This window comes from Hippopotamus amphibius, chromosome 7 (assembly GCF_030028045.1).
Source record: "Hippopotamus amphibius kiboko isolate mHipAmp2 chromosome 7, mHipAmp2.hap2, whole genome shotgun sequence".
Classification (NCBI taxonomy): domain Eukaryota; kingdom Metazoa; phylum Chordata; class Mammalia; order Artiodactyla; family Hippopotamidae; genus Hippopotamus; species Hippopotamus amphibius.
In genome coordinates, this window is record NC_080192.1 from 9,650,520 (window position 1) to 9,670,694 (window position 20,175).

A 20,175-nucleotide genomic window follows, 5' to 3' on the forward strand; every position below is an offset into this window, starting at 1 on the left:
GGAGCCGACTTAGCACAAGGGCTTCACGTTCTCTCAATCCTCTGCCCCCAGTGTCTTCCTGCCCTGATTTCCTCATTTCTAGTCTCTTCCTCTTGGCACTTTAAAAGTGAAATAATGACACTGTTTCATCTTCCCTTAGAAGAGCTTGCACAGGAAGTGGCTTCTCCCAAGCTGAGCACTTTCTGCATTTGTAGAGTTGGCCAGTGGGGAGCCAGGGCACCCGACCCTTGGAGTTAGGCAGCAATTTATGCATTCACCATCTATCAAGTGCTCATTCCACACTCAGATTTGAGTAAGGCAGAGGAATAGGTAGCCCCCCTTGCCTTCTCAACACAAACTGGGGCAAGCAGCCTCCTTAAAACAGAAAATCTTCTGCCGTGAAATTTGGGGGGCTCTGAGAGCAGCTTGGGAAGTGGCAGAGCCTCCTGCCAAGTCTGTAATCCCAAAATCAATCCTAAAATGGAAAACAAAACAAAACAAAGCAAAACAAAATAACATGGGCTTGGATACGGAGAGAACATTCTAAACTCAATTTTGTCTTTCAAGCTGTGTGACTTTAAGCAAATCACTTAAAAACTCTATGAACCTGTTTCCTGATGTCAAAAAAAAAAGTGTAAACAGAAATCCCTCTGACAACAATTACGCATGAGCCTCCAACAAGCGATCGTTTGGGGGAGGTCCCCTAAGGGCAGACTCCGTGCTACCCCTCCAAGTGGGCCCTAGGCCAGGGGTCGTCAATCTCCCCTGCTCCCCACTTCCTCGAGCCATCCTCAATGCCTTTAAGGTCCTGGCACCCCGGCCCTGTCTGGTCAGCCTGCAGAGAGCTGGGACCAAGAAGGCCGCGGGTGGGGTGAGGCGCACGAGGCGGCGCTAGGAGAGGGCTCGGGTGTTTTGAGCCACCAGACCAGGAGTCAAGTGCGCAGTCACGCCGGGTCGAGTCCCCACTTGCCGACTCCCGCCGAGTCCTCCGGCGGCCAGGGGTCGCCCCGCCCCCGCGCCTCCCACGCGCGGATTCTTGCCCGGCCTTGCCCCGCCCGCGTTCCCCACGCGGCGGGCGGAGCAAGCCGGGGCCTTTGTGTTCAAACCGTCCAATGGTCAGTGGCAGTGGGCGGTGCCGCGGGCGGGGTCTGACCAATGGGCTGCGGTCTGTCAGCGTTGACTGACAGACGCATACATACACACTCGGCCACGCGCGCGCCGTCTGGCCCCACTCGCGCAGCGAGGTTCTGCACGGGCCGTGTCGTCTGCTCGTCAGCCCGCCGCCTGCCGTTCCCCGCGCGCCCCGGGTCCCAGCGCCGACCGCCGCACCCCGGATTCCGACGCGGTGAGGGGGTGCGTCCGGGCGTCGCGGCGGGCCTCGGACGCCTCCGGCCCCGCACCGAGCAGTGGCGGCAGCAGGTAACAGCCGGCCGTGGGCCTCTGGCGGGCGGACGCGCGGGGCGAGGGTGGTGGGCTGGCCTTGACCCCCTCCCCGCGGGGCCCGGGCCCGGCCTGACCCCGGGGTCATCGTCGGGCTGCACCGGCCAGAGCCGAGCTGCCCGGGCCTGGTTCTTCCTCCCCGGGCCAAGCTGGGCCAGGCTCCAGCCCCGCCCGGCGCACGCCCCTGGACCGGTCGAGAAGGGCCAGCGCCGGGCCAAGGCCGCCCTGACTCATCGCCGCCGCCGGGCCCCCGCCTCCGGGACTGGCCGTCCCACTGGTCAGGCCGGAGGGCGGATGTCTCCGGGCGGGACTTCCCCGGGCCGGACCTCCCCGGTAGGCGGGGAGCCGAGACGCCGCTGTCCCGAACCGGCCCAGGCCAGTGCCCGCGTTTTCGTGCCAGTCAGGCAGTTTCCAGGGACAGGCAGTTCTCTGCTTCTGCCGCCGCCTCTCAGAACTCTGGGAATAGGAGGGAGGCCCATTTTGTTCAGTTCTTAAAAAAAAAAAAAAAGAAAGAAACCAAACAAATAGGAGGCGGGAGTGTGACTTAGAGCAAAGAGGCAGGAAGGGCGTGTGGTTGGTTTAAAAAAAAAAAAAAAATCTCCCGCAGGTTCAGCCTGTAGGCAGTGAAGGCAGAAGCGAGTTAGCACCTGGAACATTTTGTACTCCCTCACGAGGGAATGTAGTGTGAAAACCTCCCGCGGAGGATGCCTAAGATCTAGGTTAAGACTGAAGACTGAATGGATACTGCCATATAAGTTTGTGATGGGGGTGGGGAAAGGCGGAGTTGAGAAAAGGATGTGGTTCAGCTCAGAAGTGGGGAGGGATGTTTTATTTGAGGGTGTCTTAACTGATTGTGTGTTGGGGGCAGGGGTGTGTCTATTCTGATATGCAAAAGATTTGAGCTCCTAGAGGCTCTCGTCTTGTTTTGTTTTGGAGAACGGGGCCTTGACCTTTTTCATCTTGTGAAACCCAGACTCAATGGTAAACTATTTTGTAATAGCAGAACCCTGCAAGAAAGACTAAAAGGCACCCCTGGGAGGGAGCTCACTGTTGATGGTTTTCAGCAACTCCCCTCCAACACACACACACACACACACACACACACACACACACACACTCCATCTAAATATTTATTTATATTCTTGCCAGCAGCAGCTTGACTTCTGTATAAACACATTGCTTTGTTCCTGCCCCAAAGCAAAAGCTTCATCAGCTTTCAGCAGGGCAGGGTTAAGAGGAGGAGCCTGTGTGGGCATCTGGAGCTTTCAGGTGGGGAAGGCAGTAGTGGGGGTGGAATTACTTTATAAGGAGTGGAATATAGAAAAGGACCCAGGCCAACTTCCTGCTGTGGCCACTACCAGCTGGTCCCTTTACCACCATCAGCTAAAACAAGGGAAAGATGCCAGGTGGACATCCTACCTGTGAAGACACCAGTAAGACCCAAGACATGAGGCTGCTTATTTTTCAGAAGAGGACTTTGTAGAATTCTTCAACTGGACTAACCAGATCTCCTGGTTTCCATAGTCTGAGTTGGGATATGTTAGAGCCTGTGGCCACCACACAGCCCAGAGAGCTAGGAATTTAAGTATCAACCAGGACTATTGGAAGTGATAACAAGTTACAAGTACTAGGGCCAAAGTGTAACAGTGACTTTGTAACACGGGCTGCCAAAGTGCCCACAGTGGTCATCCGAGATTTTGAATTTGGGTTTCTAGAGCTGAAAGGTTTATTTACTCTACTTGTGCTATAGAATGCCACTTTTTGCTGGATCTTTTCCCCTTGGCCGCCTCCGAGTCCTCGTTATCAATTCCAGAGCCTTGGTGTTCCTCGGCACCTGGTGACTGGTCCTGCTGGTAGAGCTTGAGGGTAATCCCATACTGCTGCTCCACCTGCCTGTCTGGTTAGTTTGTTAACAAATATTTGTCCTGTAACAACTCTGTCTGAAGCCTGTTCTGCACATATTGGAGGCTATAAAAGGCTCTAGTTGGAGACACAACAACATATTCCTGAGACAACTTCAAAACTTCCTGGTGGAGTGGAAAGACCCAGGCCCTGCCACCTGTCAGATCTGAGCTCAAACTCTGCCACTGTCACTTACAGGCTGGGTGACTGTGGGCAGGTTACTGATCATCTCCGTGTCCCAGGTTCTCCCTGTACAGTGAGAGTAGTGATACCTCCCTTGATCATAAGGATCAGAAGTGGGTGTGTAAGGAGCCAGCTACCTAGGAGGCATTAACAAAGTATTTTGTCACCACCATCACCATGGCATCAAGAGGCACTGATGTTGCAGCCCGATAATCGCTAATGGGATACGCACCCAGGCACTATCAGGATGTAGGTGGGGTTACCATGGAAAAGTTTTCTGGAGTCAAAGTTTGGGGCTCTGAATCAGTGAATACAGCTACAAAGAAAGGAACACACGTCCCATCTAAGGGAAACAAGCTAGAACGAGAACAGGCACGGCTCTAGGGACAGGACAGCATGGTAAGATGGCTGGGCTGGAGAGCCTGTGCAGGGCAGCAGTGATGAAGGGCATGTATTCAGTACCTGTGGCCTACCTCTCATGCCAGAATTTGCAGAAGGCCCAGTTCTAGCTCTCACGGACCTCGGCATCCGATATACTGAAAATTAGGAAATCCTGTGGAAAGTGCCTTGAAAGAGGCTGCCTGAGGCAGAGGGCAGCAGGGTGGGTGGGGCCAGGACGCTTAATAAATGCCCCATCTCGCCCACATCTCAGGCTGTTTCAGTTGATTGCACAGGGTGGGTGTGTTCCCTGGGAGGCAGTGCCTTGTCTCTCCTCCCCTAGAGAGGGGCTGAGAAAAGCCCCAAGCCTCATGTGGCCTCCTTTCTCTCCCCAGACTCTCTTCAGGGTGAGGGTCCCCCTCCCACCTCATCATGTCTCGACGAAGCCAGCGCCTAACACGCTACTCCCAGGGTGACGATGACGGCGGCAGCAGCAGCAGTGGTGCGAGCTCAGTGCTGGGGAGTCAGAGCGCCTTGTTTAAGGACAGCCCTCTCAGGTAGGGGGTTGCGCTGACCCACAGAGCAGATGCCTTGGGCGGTTCACTACGCAGCCTCTTCCTCTTGTGACCTTTGTGGGCAGAGATCAGATGCCCGTGTCTGGTCAAGGGGGACAGTCACACCTCTGAGGATGCCAGGGCCCAGTGCTGTTTCTTATCTCCATACCATAAGCCGGGCTGCTGCCCTCATGTTCAGAGAACAGGAAGTGGGGAGAAGCAGCTTCAAGAGTAAGCCAGGCCGGAAACCCCAAAACCGAGAGCTGGCTCACAGGAACCCCTTCTGCTGTGGATGACTGTGCCAGTCTGGCCGTCCTCCCCAGGCCCACACGCGTGTCCCACCGTCTGTAGGGCCTCCGTAGGGCCAGCGAAGCAGCTGAGGAGACAGACAAGTCCGAGGGGCACTGGGACTTGAGCTAAGGCAGGCGCCTGCCGCCTCCTGCCCCCTTGCAGACGTAAGCCCCGGATGACAGCCCCTGAGGCTTTGACGAGCTCTGGGAGGCCAGATTGGGTCTGTCTGGGTTTTCAGTGGGTTGTAGAAATGACTAATCTGTGAGGAAGCGTGAAAAAAACACTTTGGCTTCGAAGTTAGAGACCTAGATTTGAAGCCTGACTCCATCACTTGCTGATGCTCTCTCCTAACTGCTTGTGAGCTTTAGAGATAATGGAGCACAGAAAGTATCTGCTTTGCAAGGTAGTCAGCGGATGGGAGTTGTTCATTGCCTAGCAACAAGGCCGCCCCACTCACCTTAAGAGGGCAGAGCACTGCTTTTGCTCTCTTGGCTGGGCTCACCTGCCTGCTCCCACCTCTCCCCTCCTGGCTGACCTCCCGCAGGACCCTGAAGAGGAAACCCAGCAACATGAAGCGCCTCTCCCCTGCGCTGCAGCTGGGCCCCTCCTCCGATGCGCACACCTCCTACTACAGCGAGTCCGTGGTCAGGGAGTCCTACATCGGCAGCCCCCGGGCCGCCTCCATCGCTGCCTCCCTCACCAGGAACTCCATCCTCGATGACGAGCTCCCTGGTGATTCCTACTGGAGTGAGTGTCCACAACCTTTCTCTGAGGCCTTTGCTTCCTCTGGAAATTTATGGTCCAAAGTCCCCCCCGGGGGGTTTCCTAACTACTTCTGGGCCAGAAGAGGGGCTCCCCACCTTCGGAAACCCTTGGAAGAGCAGCTGAGTGTCTGAACTCCCAGGCCCCCTGAGGTGATGGAGTAGCCGCGTAGCTGCTCCAGGCCTAGGAGGCAGAGGGACTGGTCCTAGTTCACCCTCCCTTGAACCCAAGGGAGCTCAGGAGGGGCTAAGAGTAGATTCCATCTGCCCATCAGCTATGTTTCTCAGGGTATTCCCGCGAGTCCCTCTGGAACACCCTCCTCAGAGCATCTCTGCCCCAGGAGAACCCCGTGTTCTTTCCTCCTCAGGTGAGGACATGCGAGTGAGGAGGAGGAGAGGCACAGGTGGCACTGAGAGCAGCAAAATCAACGGGCTCCCGGAGAACAAGCTCTCCGAGGACTTCCTCGGGTCTTCCTCGGGCTACTCTTCCGAGGATGACTATGTAGGTAGGTGACATTCTCCCTCCCCAGCCTCGGGGAGGTGCTCCACCAGGTTCCCAGGTGATGCTGGGGAGGTGATGGGAAGTGGGGGAAGGCGCCCCTGACAGCTTGAGAGAGCACGGTGTCCGGCTGGGTGTCGCTGCTGTGCCCCTGTGGTACCCAGATCCCAGGCTTGGGGTGGCCCTCCCTACGCTGGGTGGCACTGCCCCAGCCCCACCAGGCCCTGAGCAGCCTGTGGCCAGTCCTCTTCTTTGACTCATTTCCAGCAAGTGTTTAACATGGGGCTTCACACGCAGGAGGTGCTTGACCCCTTAGTCTAGTTCTCAGTGGTTTGAGGGATTGCTGATGAGGAGAGGGAAGCAAACGAGTTCAAGGGAAATAAAATGTCAGAAACCTAGCACCTCACTCCATCAGCGTTTACTCACCTGCTGGCTGCTAGCCTGTGTCACTTGGGAACATGAAGGAGAGTGACACACGGTCTCAGCTCACAGGCTAGAGGAGCAGACAAGTGACCGTCTCCATGTCCCAGGGCTCTTAAGAGTGAGGACAGGGACTTCCCTGGTGGTTCAATGGTTAAGACTCCACACCTCCACTGCAGGGAACATGGGTTTGATCCCGGGTTGGAGAACTAAGATCCCACATGCTGTGTGGTGTGTGGCCCCTTCCACCAAAAAAAAAAAAAAAAAAAAGAGGACAGCTGAGCTGGTTTCCTCTCCTCCCCTGCAGGCTACTCGGAGACAGACCAGCGTGGTTCAGGGTCGCGGCTACGGAACGCTGTCTCTCGGGCGGGCTCTTTTTTCTGGATAGTGGTCACTTCTCCAGGTGGGTGCTGGCTGCTCTGTGCACCATTGTTACCGTTCTCTCTGGCAGTCACTTTCACCCATCTTTCTGCGGTTGGGCCGCCAACCTGTTACAAAGAGACTGTAGGGCCACCGGGGAAAGCTCATTCCAGAATAATCACTGGGAGCCAAGAGTCGCAGGAGCATCCTTGCTTGGAAGCTGGACAGAGGGCATTGTCGTCGCGGGCGGGTGGGATTACAGGAACTGGAGAGCGTGGGACGGGACAGAGGTGCATCAGCAGTCAGGGTTGGGTGGGGGCAGGGAGGACTGTGGGTGGAGACACACAGGCTGCTGGCTTAAGGTGGCGCTTAGACTCAATGGGCCCTCTTCCAGGCCGGCTCTTCGGACTCCTTTACTGGTGGATTGGCACCACCTGGTACCGCCTGACAACAGCTGCCTCCCTCCTTGATGTCTTCGTTTTAACCAGGTGAGCAAGATTGACAAGGAATCAGAAGGCCCCAGGCGGAAGGGGCCAGTAAAGCATCTAAACCTGTAATGTGATCGTTTCTCTGAGGGTGTTTTTTTCCCGGTTTAGTTGCAGCTTTTATTAGTGAGCGTGGAGTGCAGTCTCAGAGCCCCTCTCTGCCTGACCGAGGATGGGACTCAGAGTCAGGTTTTTCTCCTTGAATTGATAGCTCTGCAGGCAGTGTTCTGGAACACAGGTTCTTGTTGTTTCTTGGGCACTTCCTGCTAAACGCCAGCCCAGCCACTTCTGAGTCTGAGACAAGCCCGGCCTTACTCCTGCTGGCCTTAGGCTCTAGCCAGTGAGTGGTGGTTCCCAGAACGTTCAGCGTCCCTCTTGGCCCTGAGGTGATCTGGACCCCCAGTGTTTTTCACTTTGTGTTCGAAGCCATGAATGTGTGCTGCCTGAGGATGCTGTGGGTTGGTTCCCGAAGTCCCTGACCCAGCAGAGCCACAATTTGGGAACTGGCCCTTGGGCAGAGGAAAGAAGACTGAGCCAGGATGTCAGGGTCCCTCTGGCCATAACCTTGGTTGCAGTGGGTAGCCGGCTGTGCTGAAAAGAGCAGCAAGGATGGATTTGTGTCACCAAAAAAGGTTCCTCATTTTTCTGAAAGTATTGTCTAAGGAGTTACTTTTTTTATTCTTCTATAATTTGCTTGCTTAGAGGCCCTTTTATGTATGAAAGTTTTAGGCAATTCAGAGACTCCAGTATTTATTTTTAATAACATCAATACAATTCACAGAGTCAGAATTGTTCCTGTCACTCCAAGCTCTGCAGGTAAAGCTCTAAGCATCCAGTCTAGCCCTGGCAAGATAAGAGGCTTGAGGGTGTCTCCTCCAGCTCTAGCTCTGCAATCAGGAAAAAAATCTAGGGCCTCCTGGGGGGAATATGGAGGCCGTGGAGCCCTCCTGATGCCCCCTCCTGCCCGCTCTCCCCTCCTGTGGCCCAGGCGCTTCTCATCCCTGAAGACGTTCCTGTGGTTCCTCTTGCTGCTGCTGCTTCTGACCGGCCTGACCTATGGTGAGCTTGCCCTCTGTCACAGGGACGGGTAGGAGGAGAGCCTGTGGAGATGGGGCTGGCGAGCCACAGGGGCAGGCAAAGTGTGGGCCGAGGCCGGCGCTGAGCAGAAATGTGAAAGCTAGAGGGATAGTGATCAACTGGAAAAAAGGGAAGGAGGCAGGACGAAGAGGGTAGAATCGAGCCTGGGCAGCGTCCTGTCTGGCTCTCCTGGGTCCTATGGTGACCAGTGGGTGGAAGGGAGATGCCCCGATTCTCTGATCTTGTCCTTGGTTTGGGTTGCTACGCTGGACTGCCTGGCATGTCTAGAGCATCCTTGGAGCCCCTGGGGCTGGAACATGCCCTAGTACAGGAGTACTGGGGTAAAAAGCAGGGACTCTCTAGCAGTCATTTTCCCTCCATTCCAAATCAGGACATTGTCTGGGTGAGTGAATTATTGTTACATCAAGTTCAGTCTTCCGCTATCTTTAGGATCAAAACAGTGCGGTAGTAAAGAGAAGTAAGAGCATCTTTTTGCACCAAGATACTAAGATACCTGTCATCTACAAGATGCTCCACCTGTTCCAGTCTCTACCATTGAACGTTCACATTCTTTACATAGTTGTAATCATTGTTTATATATTTTGTGTTCAGCTTTTGATTTGACAGTTTCACATGAGTTTCATGATTTGCTATGAGTTGCCCTTGTGGCCCCCAGGCTCAATTTCACCAATTTATAGTTAAAGACTATGCTTTATTATTATATTTTTTAGGGTTGGTTTTATAGGTTTCGCGTCCACTGAAGTTTCATTTCTTTATACCAAGGTAGAACATCTGTCCAAGTGTTGATGCCCTTGTCGTTTCCTGTTACAGGAACAGCTGGTTCCTATCCAGTGGAAACTGGGTATTGCCCTTAAAATAATAATGACCTTTATAATCCTATAGCGTTTGGTTCAGGAAGCACATTCCCACGTGTTATCTCAGCTTGTTTCACCATCCCCTTGTGGGGTTGGTGGAGCTGAGGTCATCATGGTGTCATGAGGAGACGCATAGGGAAAGTCTGAAAGGCAGAGGGGTGGGGTGACCAGCTCAGGGAGGGCAGTAAGTGACGGCCAGCCGGAGGGTCTGACTTAAAGCCGGGTGGTCACGTGCTTCCGTTGCACCTGCTCGAGGCCAACAATAGAGTGGCAAGTGTGGCATCTTACCAGGATGGGGACCCTGCAGCCAGTATGGCTTTTTCAGGCACTGTCACCCCCCATGCACACATGTACATGCGCACACATGCACACACCTAGCTCAGGAGTAGATACATCACACACAGTAGCCCCTAAAGCGGGATGCAAATGTCTGTGTGTAGCGGCAGCCTTGTGCTCTGTCCTGGGGCCACAGGCAGCCTCACTTAGCAGGTGGACTCTGCTTCATGGGTAGTCAACCATAGCGGCCCATTAGAGTCACCTGGGGAGCTTTTATTATTTATTTATTTATTTGGCCATACAGCACGGTTTGTGGGATTTTAGTTCCCCAACCAGAGACTGAACCCACGCCCTCGGCAGTGAAACCACGGAGACCTAACCACTGGACCGCCAGGGAATTCCCACCTGGGGAGCTTTTAAAACTCCTTATGGAAGGATTCCCTCAGGCCAACGAACTCACTCTCTGGAGGCTGGGGTCAGACACTGTTTCAAAAGCTCCCTGGGTGATTCTGATGTACAGTCTGGACTGAGAACCACCATCAGGGCCTCAGGGTTCTACCCCTGGATCATCCCCAGCTTATGACAGCCGTTTCCTCCGAGCTTTGCCATCTATGGAAAGGTGAGGGTTCCCGAGGGGATGTGAGGATGCACACACGCTGGGATTGTTGGGTGGAGGTTGCTGCCTCAGAGAGTGGCAGGAACCTCCATCCCTCGTACAGGCTTCAGCAAGAGCAAGGCTCCCATGAGTGAGAAAGGCTGCCGTCCTTGCTGGTATGTACCTTGTTGCAGGGGCCCTGGCCTGGGTAACCACCCTCTCCCCTGTGCGCAGGAGCGTGGTATTTCTACCCCTTCGGGCTGCAGACGTTCCACCCCGCCATGGTTTCCTGGTGGACCTCGAAGGGCAGCGGTGGGCAGCATGAGGTGTGGGGATCCAAAGACATGTCCCCACATTTCCAGGTGAGCATCTTAGGGTCGCAGGCTCAGCCTCGGCCCGTATTTGCCGTTGAAGCCCCTGCCCTCACTCCTCACACACACGGCTGAAGAGGTGCTACCTTGTCTTCCATGATACTTTTCTCTGCTGTTTGTGGTGCAGGTGTTGGGGGGATGGTTTGCCTGTGCTTAAATATGACTCAAAACTGTCCAAAACTGAGTTGCCATCCTCAGAAGCATGGAAAATAGAAGGAAAGGGAATCAGACAAATTGTCTTGTCTACTTTGTTCCTTTTCAGTAATTTCACAAATCTTTACTGAATACCTTCTGTGTGTCAGGAAATACCCTGGTCTGTTACCTGTTACCACAGGTAAACCACTCCCACAATCAGTGCCTTAAAAGTATCAGCGTTGGGGAGTTCCCTGGTGATCCAGTGGTTAGGACTTAGCACTCTACTGTGGCCTGGGTTCAACCCCTGGTCGGGGAACTAAGATCCCACAAGTCGTGTGGCACGGCCAACCAAAAAAAAATACAACATTGGGTTAGCTCATGAGTCTACAGGTCCTCTAGGTGGCTTTTCTGGTCTGAGCAAGGACAGCTGATCTTGGCTGGGCACCCTTGTGTGTCACAGTTGACTGGTGGGTCAGCCTGGGTGGGCTGCTCTAGGCCTGGCCTGGGCGGGCCGTACCTTCGCTGTCCAGCAGGCTAGCCTGGGCTTGTTCTCGTAGAGGCCAAGCAGGAGAGCAGAATCAGGCCAGACCTCGAGGACTAGATTCAGAACCAGCACACTGTCACTGCTGCCACATTCTGTTGGCTGAAGCAAATCTCAGAGCCAGGCCAGATTTGAGGAGGGGGAAATAGACCCCACCTCTCCTCTCCATGGGAGCATCTGCAAAGCCACATTGCGGAGGGCACAGATGCAGGGAGGAGGGTAGGACACTGGTCGCTTTTGCAACCTGCCAGAGGATAAAGATGGAACTGGCCCAGGCCGTGCCCTCAAGAGGCCTGCAGTCCAGTGTGGGGCATTGAGTGCACAAACAGCCGGAGTGTGTGTGTGCAGGTCCTGGGGTCTGCCATGAAATTGTAAATCTTTGTCCTCTAATGATAATTATTTGAACTTTGCTTGCATCCTGCTGAGTTAAATTTGGTATTGTATTTTTAATTCTTTATTTTGGTGGATATTACTTTCCTGACTATGATTTTATTATTTCACAAAATAATGATGTGTTCTGGCATCTTTAACATTTTTTTAATCACTGCTAAAGACAATTCCATTTCTGTAGAATGGGGGAAGTAAAGAGTGAACATATCTTTGTATTTACTTTCATTTGCATAAGGACACTAGTGAAAATACTGCCTGGCTTGGGAAGCGATGGGACCCACCCATCCTCTGGGTGGATGGGACAGGTTAGGAGCGTGACTTTTTCTGTGCTCAGTAGGCTCCTGCCTTTTAACTGACAGTTGGCAGACTGTGTTTTATAATTTCGTTTGGGTGTTTCTGGGCTTCTTTCCTCTCTCTTTAGGAAGCACTGTTGTCATAAGTCTCTCACTTCTGTGGCTTTTCCCTCCCTGCCCTGCCAGGCTGAGCAGCGCATTCTGTCCCGGGTACACTCTCTGGAGCGGCGCCTGGACGCTCTTGCTGCTGAGTTTTCCTCCAGCTGGCAGAAGGAAGCCATGCGGCTGGAACGCTTGGAGCTGCGGCAAGGGGCTGGGGGCCAGGGCGGCAGCGGCAGCCTGAGCCACGAGGACACCCTGGCGCTCCTGGAGGGGCTGGTGAGCCGCCGCGAGGCTGCCCTGAAGGAGGACTTTCGCAGGGACACCACTGCTCGGATCCAGGTCGGAGAGAGGAGCTGAGGGGCCTGTGTGGGTGACACCCTGGGTGTGTGGGGTGGAGGGGGCTGGGCCCTGCACACCCTGACATGAGGGAGACAGCAGTGTGTCATTCACAGTCAGATGGTTCCACCACTTGGCAATGACCTTCTCTATGCCTTAGTCTCCTCCTCTTTAAAATGGAGACTCTCCTGTCTACCCCACCCCCAGTTGTGAGAACATGAGATTGTAGGGTGCCTGGCACAATGCCCACGTAGGTGTGGCACACCTGCAGGTGTGTAGTAAGACCAAGAGGAGTCTTGTATGTTTCCAAGAAGCACTGTAGCAGAAAGGCCGGGAGATGAAATTTGCAATCAAACAGGCCTGGTTCGAATTCCGGTTACACCACTTCCTGGTTGTAGGCGGCCCTCTGAGCAAGACTCAGTAAAATCCTCAGCCTCTCTTCTATGCCTGATAGGAAGAACTGGTCACCCTGAGAGCAGAGCATCAACAGGACTCAGAAGACCTCTTCAAGAAGATTGTCCAGGCCTCGCAGGTTGGTGGGCTTGGGGGCAGTTGGGGCCTACAGTGGGGCCTTGATCCAATTCATCATCTCTTCTTGGGCTGAGAGAGACAGACACCTTGGCCCCGAAGGGTCTGCTGAGACATAGAATGGGGTGTGTAGTCTCCTGACTTCTGCTTGAACTAAATCTGTCTGGGCTGGAACACTCTGCAGAGACGCCCTGGGAACTTGCCTGAGGACAGGAAGGGCTGCTTTTAAGTAGCCTGTTGTACTGGGTATAGCATGCTGAGTGAACATGCGTAATAGGTACCGGGCAAGACTCCCATAAGGACCTTAACCAGGCGGCCAGTTTGACGCTTGCTGAAACAGGAGGCCTGGGGTGGAACATATCCTGCTCCGGGAGACTGACTGCTGTGAGCCTGATATTTCTATTGGTCCCTTCTTCCTGCTTATAGGAGTCTGAGGCTCAACTCCAGCAGCTGAAGTCCGAGTGGCAAAGGTAATGGGCACTGCTGTCTGTCCTGGGCCTGCTGAGCCCCAACCTCCCCATTCCTACCCCCAGACAGGACTAGGGAGCAGAGCCCTGGAGCAGAATTCTGATTGTGTCCCAAGCAGAGAGGGAGACGGCAGAAACCTAGTGCAGGATACGTGCTCAGAATCTGTCCTTGAGGTACAGTGGAGGTGGGGCGGGAGTTGCGGGCACTGCAGGAGAATTGTGATTTATGGGTTCATTTATATCGACGCGCCATCTTTTCTGTACAGCCTCATGCCGGTTGCCTTCCCGTGCCCCAGATATCTGTACTTGTGGAGGCTGTGAGAGAGGAGGCACAGTGAATTATGGAAATAGGCTTAGAAAGGAAACAGCATAATAATTAGCTCCTTGGAATGTATAAGCCAAGTCACAGGCACTGGAGCTATGTTCTACAGCCAGAACCTCCAAGAGCAGGCCTTGCACTCACCAACAAGTGGTGGGCCTACACTCACATCAGGTGCCAACTAGGGGGTCCTGTTTTCCTCAGCATAGCCTTACCCCTCACCGGAGATCCAAGGCTTACTCTTCTCTCTTCGGGAGTAGGATGACCCAGGAGACCTTCCAGGAGAACTCCATGAAGGAGCTGGGGCGGCTGGAGGGCCAGCTGGCAGGCCTGCGGCAGGAGCTGGCAGCCCTGACCCTGAAGCAGAGCTCGGTGGAGGACCAAGTGGGCCTGCTGCCCCAGCGGCTCCAGGCTGTGCGGGACGATGTGAGTTGGAACCATCCAAGTCCCTGACTGGATCCCCCTTGCCTGAGCCACTCTTAGGAGCCTGCAAGGCACAGAGCCTCTTGCCCCTGCTTCTAGACTCAGCATAGACGCTGGTTTTGACAGAAGTTATTCCTGTTTTCTCATTGACAATTTGGAGGGTTGTTCATAACTCTTTCCTCCTTGTGGCCTGAGCAGGCACATGCTGGCCCTCTCCTCGCAGGCCTGTCTTTGCTCACTGTCCCTTCTACCCAAGCCAGGTGCCACCCCACCCTGGCCAGGGCTCTGCTTGTGTCCCTGTGAGCCTCCCAGAGTGAGAGCTTTTTCTGGTCCCTAGGTGGAGTCTCAGTTCCCTGCCTGGGTCAGTCAGTTCCTTCTTCGAGGTGGGGGAACCCGCACTGGGCTCCTGCAGCGAGAGGAAATGGAAGCTCAGCTGCAGGAGCTAGAGAGCAAGATCCTTGCCCAGGTGGCCGACATGCAGGGCAAGTCAGCGCGGGAGGCCGTGGCCAGCCTGGGGGTGACACTGCAGAAGGAAGGTGTGATCGGGGTGACAGAGGAGGTGAGGACTGTATGTCCCTGGACAACCCCCCCCCCCCCCCACATACACACACACAATGGCTAATCCACCTACACACACATTCCAGGACCTAAGTGACATGCAGGAGTCTCCGATGTTTGCTCTGGGGCTGGTGTGGAGGGTGGAGGTATGCCTGGGTACATGGCACATGGATCTGGACACCAGCGTGGTGCAGGCACAGGAGGGCTCAGTCCCTGGCCCCTAACGGTGGGGGCAGGGAGGTGGACGAATCTGCTTCCCATCACAACTGCTCTGGGCACGTCTGTTTTAGCAGGTGCACCGTATTGTAAACCAGGCCCTGAAGCGCTACAGTGAGGACCGCATCGGGATGGTGGACTATGCTCTGGAATCGGGAGGTGTGTACACCTCTCTTCCCTTTGCTGGGCCCCTTTCCCCACACTGGCAGCCCCCGGCAGCTGCTGGGGCAGCCGTGGTGCTAGGCGTGCAGGGCTTGAGGTCAGCAGAACTCACCACATCCAGAGCTCGTAACAAAGGCAGTGTGGGAGAAGTCGGGATGTGCCGAGCACCCTCCTTGGCCGGGGAGATGCTGACGCTTACAGCTGCTCTGGGGTCTGGGTTAGGTGTGAAGACTGGTCCTCAGAGGGAACAGGTAATAGTCATCCCTCTTGGGGTTCCCTTGGCTGGGGAGCTGAGCTGGTTGTGTGGGTCTCCTTCCCCTGCTGGTGTCCAGCCCCAGGTGCCCACCCTGCCTTTCTTTCCTGTCTCAGGGGCCAGTGTTATCAGTACCCGATGTTCCGAGACCTACGAGACCAAGACAGCCCTCCTCAGCCTCTTCGGCATCCCCCTGTGGTACCACTCACAGTCTCCCCGAGTCATTCTCCAGGTGGGGTCCCTGAGCACACCGAGTCACCTACGTAGCTGGGTGACTGTGCCATCCTGGGTCACTGAGAGCTGCACTCAGGGTGGGCTGTCTTCACTACCTGCTGTGCGCTGACCTTTCTTCCTCTCCAGCCAGATGTGCACCCGGGCAACTGCTGGGCCTTCCAGGGGCCCCAAGGCTTTGCTGTGGTTCGCCTTTCTGCCCGCATCCGCCCCACTGCTGTCACCTTAGAGCATGTGCCCAAATCTTTGTCGCCCAACAGCACCATCTCCAGTGCCCCCAAGGACTTTGCCATCTTTGTGAGTATCCCACCCGGGGGGCTAAAGGGGCTGTAGGAGAGCCCTGTGGTCTCTATTTAGGATAAAGTTGGGGTCACTCTTTGGTTGAGGGGAAGGGAATAGGTACGGAAGAGACGGCGCCAAGGTGGGAAGCGGCTCTTCAGTCTCAGTTACTTGAGGCTGCAGAGGAAGAAGCCAGGCCCAAGGAGCTGTGACTTGCTACAGATCACACAGCAGCCCTGTGTTCAGAGCTCAGGCCCTGTGCAGTGCCAGAGTGGGGAAATGGGAGGGAAGGCCTTCCTTCCTCGGGGCCCATGTCTAAGAGCAGGATCTTCCCTCCATCCTTCACTCTCTCTTCAGGGGTTTGATGAAGACCTGCAGCAGGAGGGGATGCTCCTTGGCCAGTTCACCTACGACCAGGATGGGGACCCTATTCAGACGTTTTATTTTCAGGTATGGGATTCTATTCTGCTTGCAGAGGTGGTATACTTACTTTCCCCTCCGTTCAGCAGATGTTTTCTTAGTCCTTACCCTGTGCTTGGCACTGGGGGTTCCAAGTGAGAAGCCACAGCCCAGCCCAGCCCACCCACAGCTCAAGGTATGGAACAGAGACAACTGTCCAAGTGGCGTGGGGGAGGGGCCCTCCCAGGTGGGGAGTGTTAGAGAAGCTGTCTGGAGAGGGCAGGTGTCTGAGTGAGGGTGGCCCAGCCGGGTCTCATGCAGTGCAGTGTGTGGCTGGGCCACTGAAGGGAGCCTCTTGTCTCACCTTGAGTGGGCTTCAGTCTCCTAGGCCCTTGTTAGAAATAGATTCCCAGTCTCCAGCCCAGGTGAGTCTCTGGCAGGAGGCAAAGGAGGGGAGTCCTAGTGTGAGGAACTGGGTGAGATGGAGAAGGGACAGAGATGGGAAGAGAGACAGGCCTGGCTACCAGGCCAGAGAATTTCAGCCCTCAGCTGAAAATGAGTGTACAAGATAGAGGCTTGATGGGAACTTGAGAAAGAAAATTCACAGTGAAGGAATTCTTTTTCAGCATCAACATATATCAAACTCTCCACACAGGTAGTTCTGTTATTGTCAAAAAGAGCTCCTGTGAGTTTCTCCCAGCTTGAGAGGAATCATGCTGGTGCTGGGTTACAAGGTTGCCTTTATGTGGCCATGGCTGGGCCTGGTGCAGCCTTACATGCGCTGGTGGTCCCTGTAGGACCTCTGAAGCCTCTGGGGCTCCTTGGCCCACCAGCTGGAAACTCTGTTCCAGGGTCTGAAGACAGGAGCTTTGAAGTCTGGTTCTCTGCAGAGGCCTGGGGGAGGGGGCAGCCGGCTCTAGGTGTGGCCGTCTCCCCTCCGGTTTAAGGACTCTTCCCCCTTCCTTCCTTCCTTCCTCAGGACCCTCAAATGGCCACGTACCAGGTGGTGGAGCTGCGGATCCTGGCTAACTGGGGCCACCCCGAGTACACCTGCATCTACCGCTTCAGGGTGCATGGGGAGCCCGCCCACTAGGTCTTTGTGCCGCAGCTGCCAGCGGGGAGGCCAGCTCCTCTCAGCACGTGCCCCCTTCTCTGGGGGTAGGTGCACAGCACCCCCGCCTCTGCCCCCACACGCTTGAAGCGCACTGAATTCCAGGAGCAAGAAAGAAAAGCCCCTGGCCCAGTGGAGATGAGAAAGAACTTGCAGGCTTTTCCTGAATGGCGGGCGGCTCAAGCGGTCAGCAGGCTCCGGTGTCTTTTTTCCTTCTTCACTCTCTGCGTGCCAGGCACTGGGTGTCTTCTCCCTCCTGGGAGGGTGTATATATGTAGCATGTCGTGGGGAATTGAGGCAGGGAGAAAAGGGATGAGTACCCATGTTCCAGCAAAGGTGGACGAGACCTGCCTGCCCCTTGCCCATGTGTGTGTGTGGGGGGGGGGGGGGGGGGGTGGCACCCAGGGAGCTGCATAAATGAAGCAGGTGCCAAAGCCATGGGTGAAACAGGCTAGGGCCTGGGGCAGCTGAGCTGTGCCCCCTCCCTAGGCAGGGAAGTGAGGTCCTCTGGGAGGAGGGTGCAGGCTGGGACTGGTCCCCAGATAGGAAGCTCCTGGGAGAGGGCAGCTGGGCTCCCCCAGGGAGCTAGTGCCATCAACCTAGGCCCACAGCAGTCCTGAAGGGCTTCTATACGCTGTATTTGTCCTGGGTCGGCGTGAGCCATAGGGCTTCTTACACCCTGGAGGGTCTGGCTCCTGGGAGCCTGAGGGCTACTGCTGCTGTGGCCCTGTAGGATTCCCCTTTGCTGGGGACAGGAGTTGCTTTCTCTCTCCTGATGCTGGGACTGGGGCCCACTCTGCTCCCCACTCCTGCTGGGGCCTAGCCGTGCCCCAGTGCAAGCTTGCCACATTCCCCCAGGGTGCACAGCGCCCAGACCTGTCCTTTGAGGCTGTAAACATCTGGGGTCAGCTAGAAGTGTTCAGGGAACTCCCTGGGCTCTTGTGGTGTCCCAGTGATACAATGACAGTGACATTCAGGGTGTCACGGTGGGAGGTGGTCTTTCTGCACTGTTGGCCCTCCTACAACCCTACCAGGGCCCTGAGGTAAGAGGCGCCTGCTCCTAAGCCACCCCCTGGGGGCGCTCTCAGCTCTTGCTCAATTCTGTTTCTATTCTGAGTCATTTTCTATGGGGGACAGTCAGGGGTGGGGGGCTGGGTTAGGAGGGGGTGCTGAGGTGGGAGCTTTTGGACCCAGCAGGCCCTGCTCTATCATGTATATATTTTTCAAGGTCTGTTTTTTAACTGAAAAGCTAAGGGCTTGATTCCTAGCCCCGTTCTGTGGGGCCTTAGGTGAGTTCAGTTCCTTGTAACCTGGCTGCCAAGAGGGGCTTGAGGTACTGGTTCCAACTCTGGTTCATTCAGGCCTGTGAGGAGGAGGCAGGAAAGGAAAGGCTGCTGTGTAGGTGGGTGCCCTGAATGAAGGATGGAGCTGGAACGAAGGCGAGGCCCCCCGGCCATCCTGTGGTCCTCCAGCACTGACCTCTGCCTCCAGACAACCAGGTTTTGTTTTGCGCTCTCCTGTCACAAATGCTGCACTATTGGTTCTTAATTTTTTATCTCCAGATTCTAATTTATGCCTATGCAAAAAATAAATTATGCCCAGGATTAATGGAGTGTGTGGTTTTTATCTGGCTATTGCACAGGACTCTGCTCTTAGGAAAATGAGAATGAGTTCTTAGCCAAAACAATGCCCCAAAGGCTTATTCCTAAGCTTTAGAAACCCAGGCATCTCAGCTAAAACTCGGCTGTGATGGGACCTGAGGCAGGCCCTGTTCCTGTGACTCTGGGCTCAAGGATTGGCAGGAGAAAGTGAGGTGGCTTTATTAGCCATCACTGATGTCCCACTATGAAGCAGGAGGCTTGTCCTACGTCTCTCAGTGCCACTGGAGCAGAGGCAGAAGTCACCCACTTTGCTCCTGAGCTCATCCGCCATCAGCACCGCAGTCCCCCTCCATGGGAATTAGACCCTTGTCCCTTGTACCTGTGTTGGGATGGGACGAGGTGGGTCCCCTGAAGAGCCAGAATCTTTCCAGTTCCGGGGAGCAGGTCCTGGCCCTTCCCTGCAAATATCTCCCCAGATTCAGTGCCTCCAATGAGCAGCTCCAAGGGCCAAGGGTGGTTCCCCGACTGGACTCTGAACACACGCCTCTCATCCTGACCATGGCACCTGGCCCAGGGACGGGCCCCATCACAGCTGAGAAAATAAAGGCAGGAACAGGTCAGTAGGGAGGAGTTGTGGGATAAACTGCTATAGGAGAGGGTACTGGGTGGAATACAAAGCCAGGCCCGAGGCTTTGGGCCAGTTACTCAACCCCTCAGCTCTCTGCACAGGAAAAAGCTAGTCCTACGGTTCACCCCTCAGCAACTACTCGCTTCATCACCACCTACTTCACTCAACAACTTGCACTGCATTTAGCACCATTTTTCAACAAAGGTGGCATTCCTGAGTGGCATTAGTAAACACGTCCCTGGAACCTACCACATAGTGTCAGGGCTCAGGGCCTCTGCTCGTGCCCTCTGGGGCCTGTCTGTACACATTCAAACCTTAGAAGAGCCGCTCACGGCACAGCTCTCACACTGTCTTCTCTATGGTCTGTCCCATGACCCAGTCACACCTGCGCTTCCTGTGCACCACAGCACATTCCTGTGCCCTCACTCCGCGCTGGGGAGGCCGATGAGCCACAACAGTGGGCCTGGATGAATTAAAGATGTCACACAGGCCAGCTACGCCACAGAAGGGTGGGGATTTGCCATTTGAGATGACTGGACTAACAGCTTTACTCCCCCTCAGCCAGCAAAAGGGCTGGTGTTTTGTTCCAAATAGTTGGTAGGACTGAAACCCCTATGGGATCTCTTTTGTCCCAGCTAAGGACAATAAAATGCTGTAGTCAGCCCCCTGGCTAGCAGGTTTGGGCCTGGTGACCCCAGAGGTCAGACGTCCGGACCTGAGTGTTTGAAGGCAGAGGCCAGGGTGGAGGCCATGGCTT

General features: G+C 55.1%; 2 protein-coding genes across 4 annotated transcripts in view; one reads left to right on the plus strand and one right to left on the minus strand.

Annotated features, from left to right (window-relative positions):
- Positions 1–1,159: 1,159 nt before the first annotated feature.
- Positions 1,160–18,793, plus strand: SUN2 (Sad1 and UNC84 domain containing 2). 3 transcript variants are annotated; one of them, XM_057740653.1, is made up of 18 exons: positions 1,160–1,398; positions 4,278–4,439; positions 5,272–5,474; positions 5,857–5,994; positions 6,715–6,810; positions 7,162–7,255; positions 8,241–8,311; positions 10,310–10,437; positions 11,992–12,246; positions 12,698–12,775; positions 13,198–13,241; positions 13,818–13,983; positions 14,318–14,539; positions 14,829–14,913; positions 15,286–15,401; positions 15,530–15,697; positions 16,037–16,129; positions 17,058–18,793. In XM_057740653.1, exons 2-18 carry the CDS (start codon positions 4,315–4,317, stop codon positions 17,169–17,171), a joined length of 2,196 nt encoding a protein of 731 aa, XP_057596636.1. In that variant the 5' UTR covers positions 1,160–1,398; positions 4,278–4,314; the 3' UTR covers positions 17,172–18,793. The 3 variants fall into 3 exon arrangements, with proteins under 3 accessions (XP_057596636.1, XP_057596638.1, XP_057596637.1); XM_057740654.1 differs by lacking the exon at positions 1,160–1,398 and adding an exon at positions 1,645–1,752; XM_057740655.1 differs by lacking the exon at positions 14,318–14,539.
- GTPBP1 (GTP binding protein 1) overlaps positions 12,241–20,175 on the minus strand; it is a 34,402-nt gene continuing 26,467 nt past the window's right edge. The window contains exons 13-14 of the mRNA XM_057740651.1: positions 19,170–19,382; positions 12,241–13,553 (exon numbers count right to left, since the gene is read on the minus strand). Of these exons, the coding sequence (XP_057596634.1) occupies positions 13,507–13,553; positions 19,170–19,382 (260 nt within the window). The 3' untranslated portion in view covers positions 12,241–13,506. The remainder of the gene's footprint in view (positions 13,554–19,169; positions 19,383–20,175) is intronic.

Excerpts from the sequence above, each read along its gene's own strand:
- SUN2 (XM_057740653.1), top strand. The coding sequence starts at position 4,315 with ATGTCTCGACGAAGCCAGCGCCTAACACGCTACTCCCAGGGTGACGAT. Across the intron at positions 15,402-15,529 it reads CTCCCCGAGTCATTCTCCAG|CCAGATGTGCACCCGGGCAA; the intron begins GTGGGGTCCCTG and ends CTTCCTCTCCAG. Across the intron at positions 15,698-16,036 it reads CCAAGGACTTTGCCATCTTT|GGGTTTGATGAAGACCTGCA; the intron begins GTGAGTATCCCA and ends CTCTCTCTTCAG.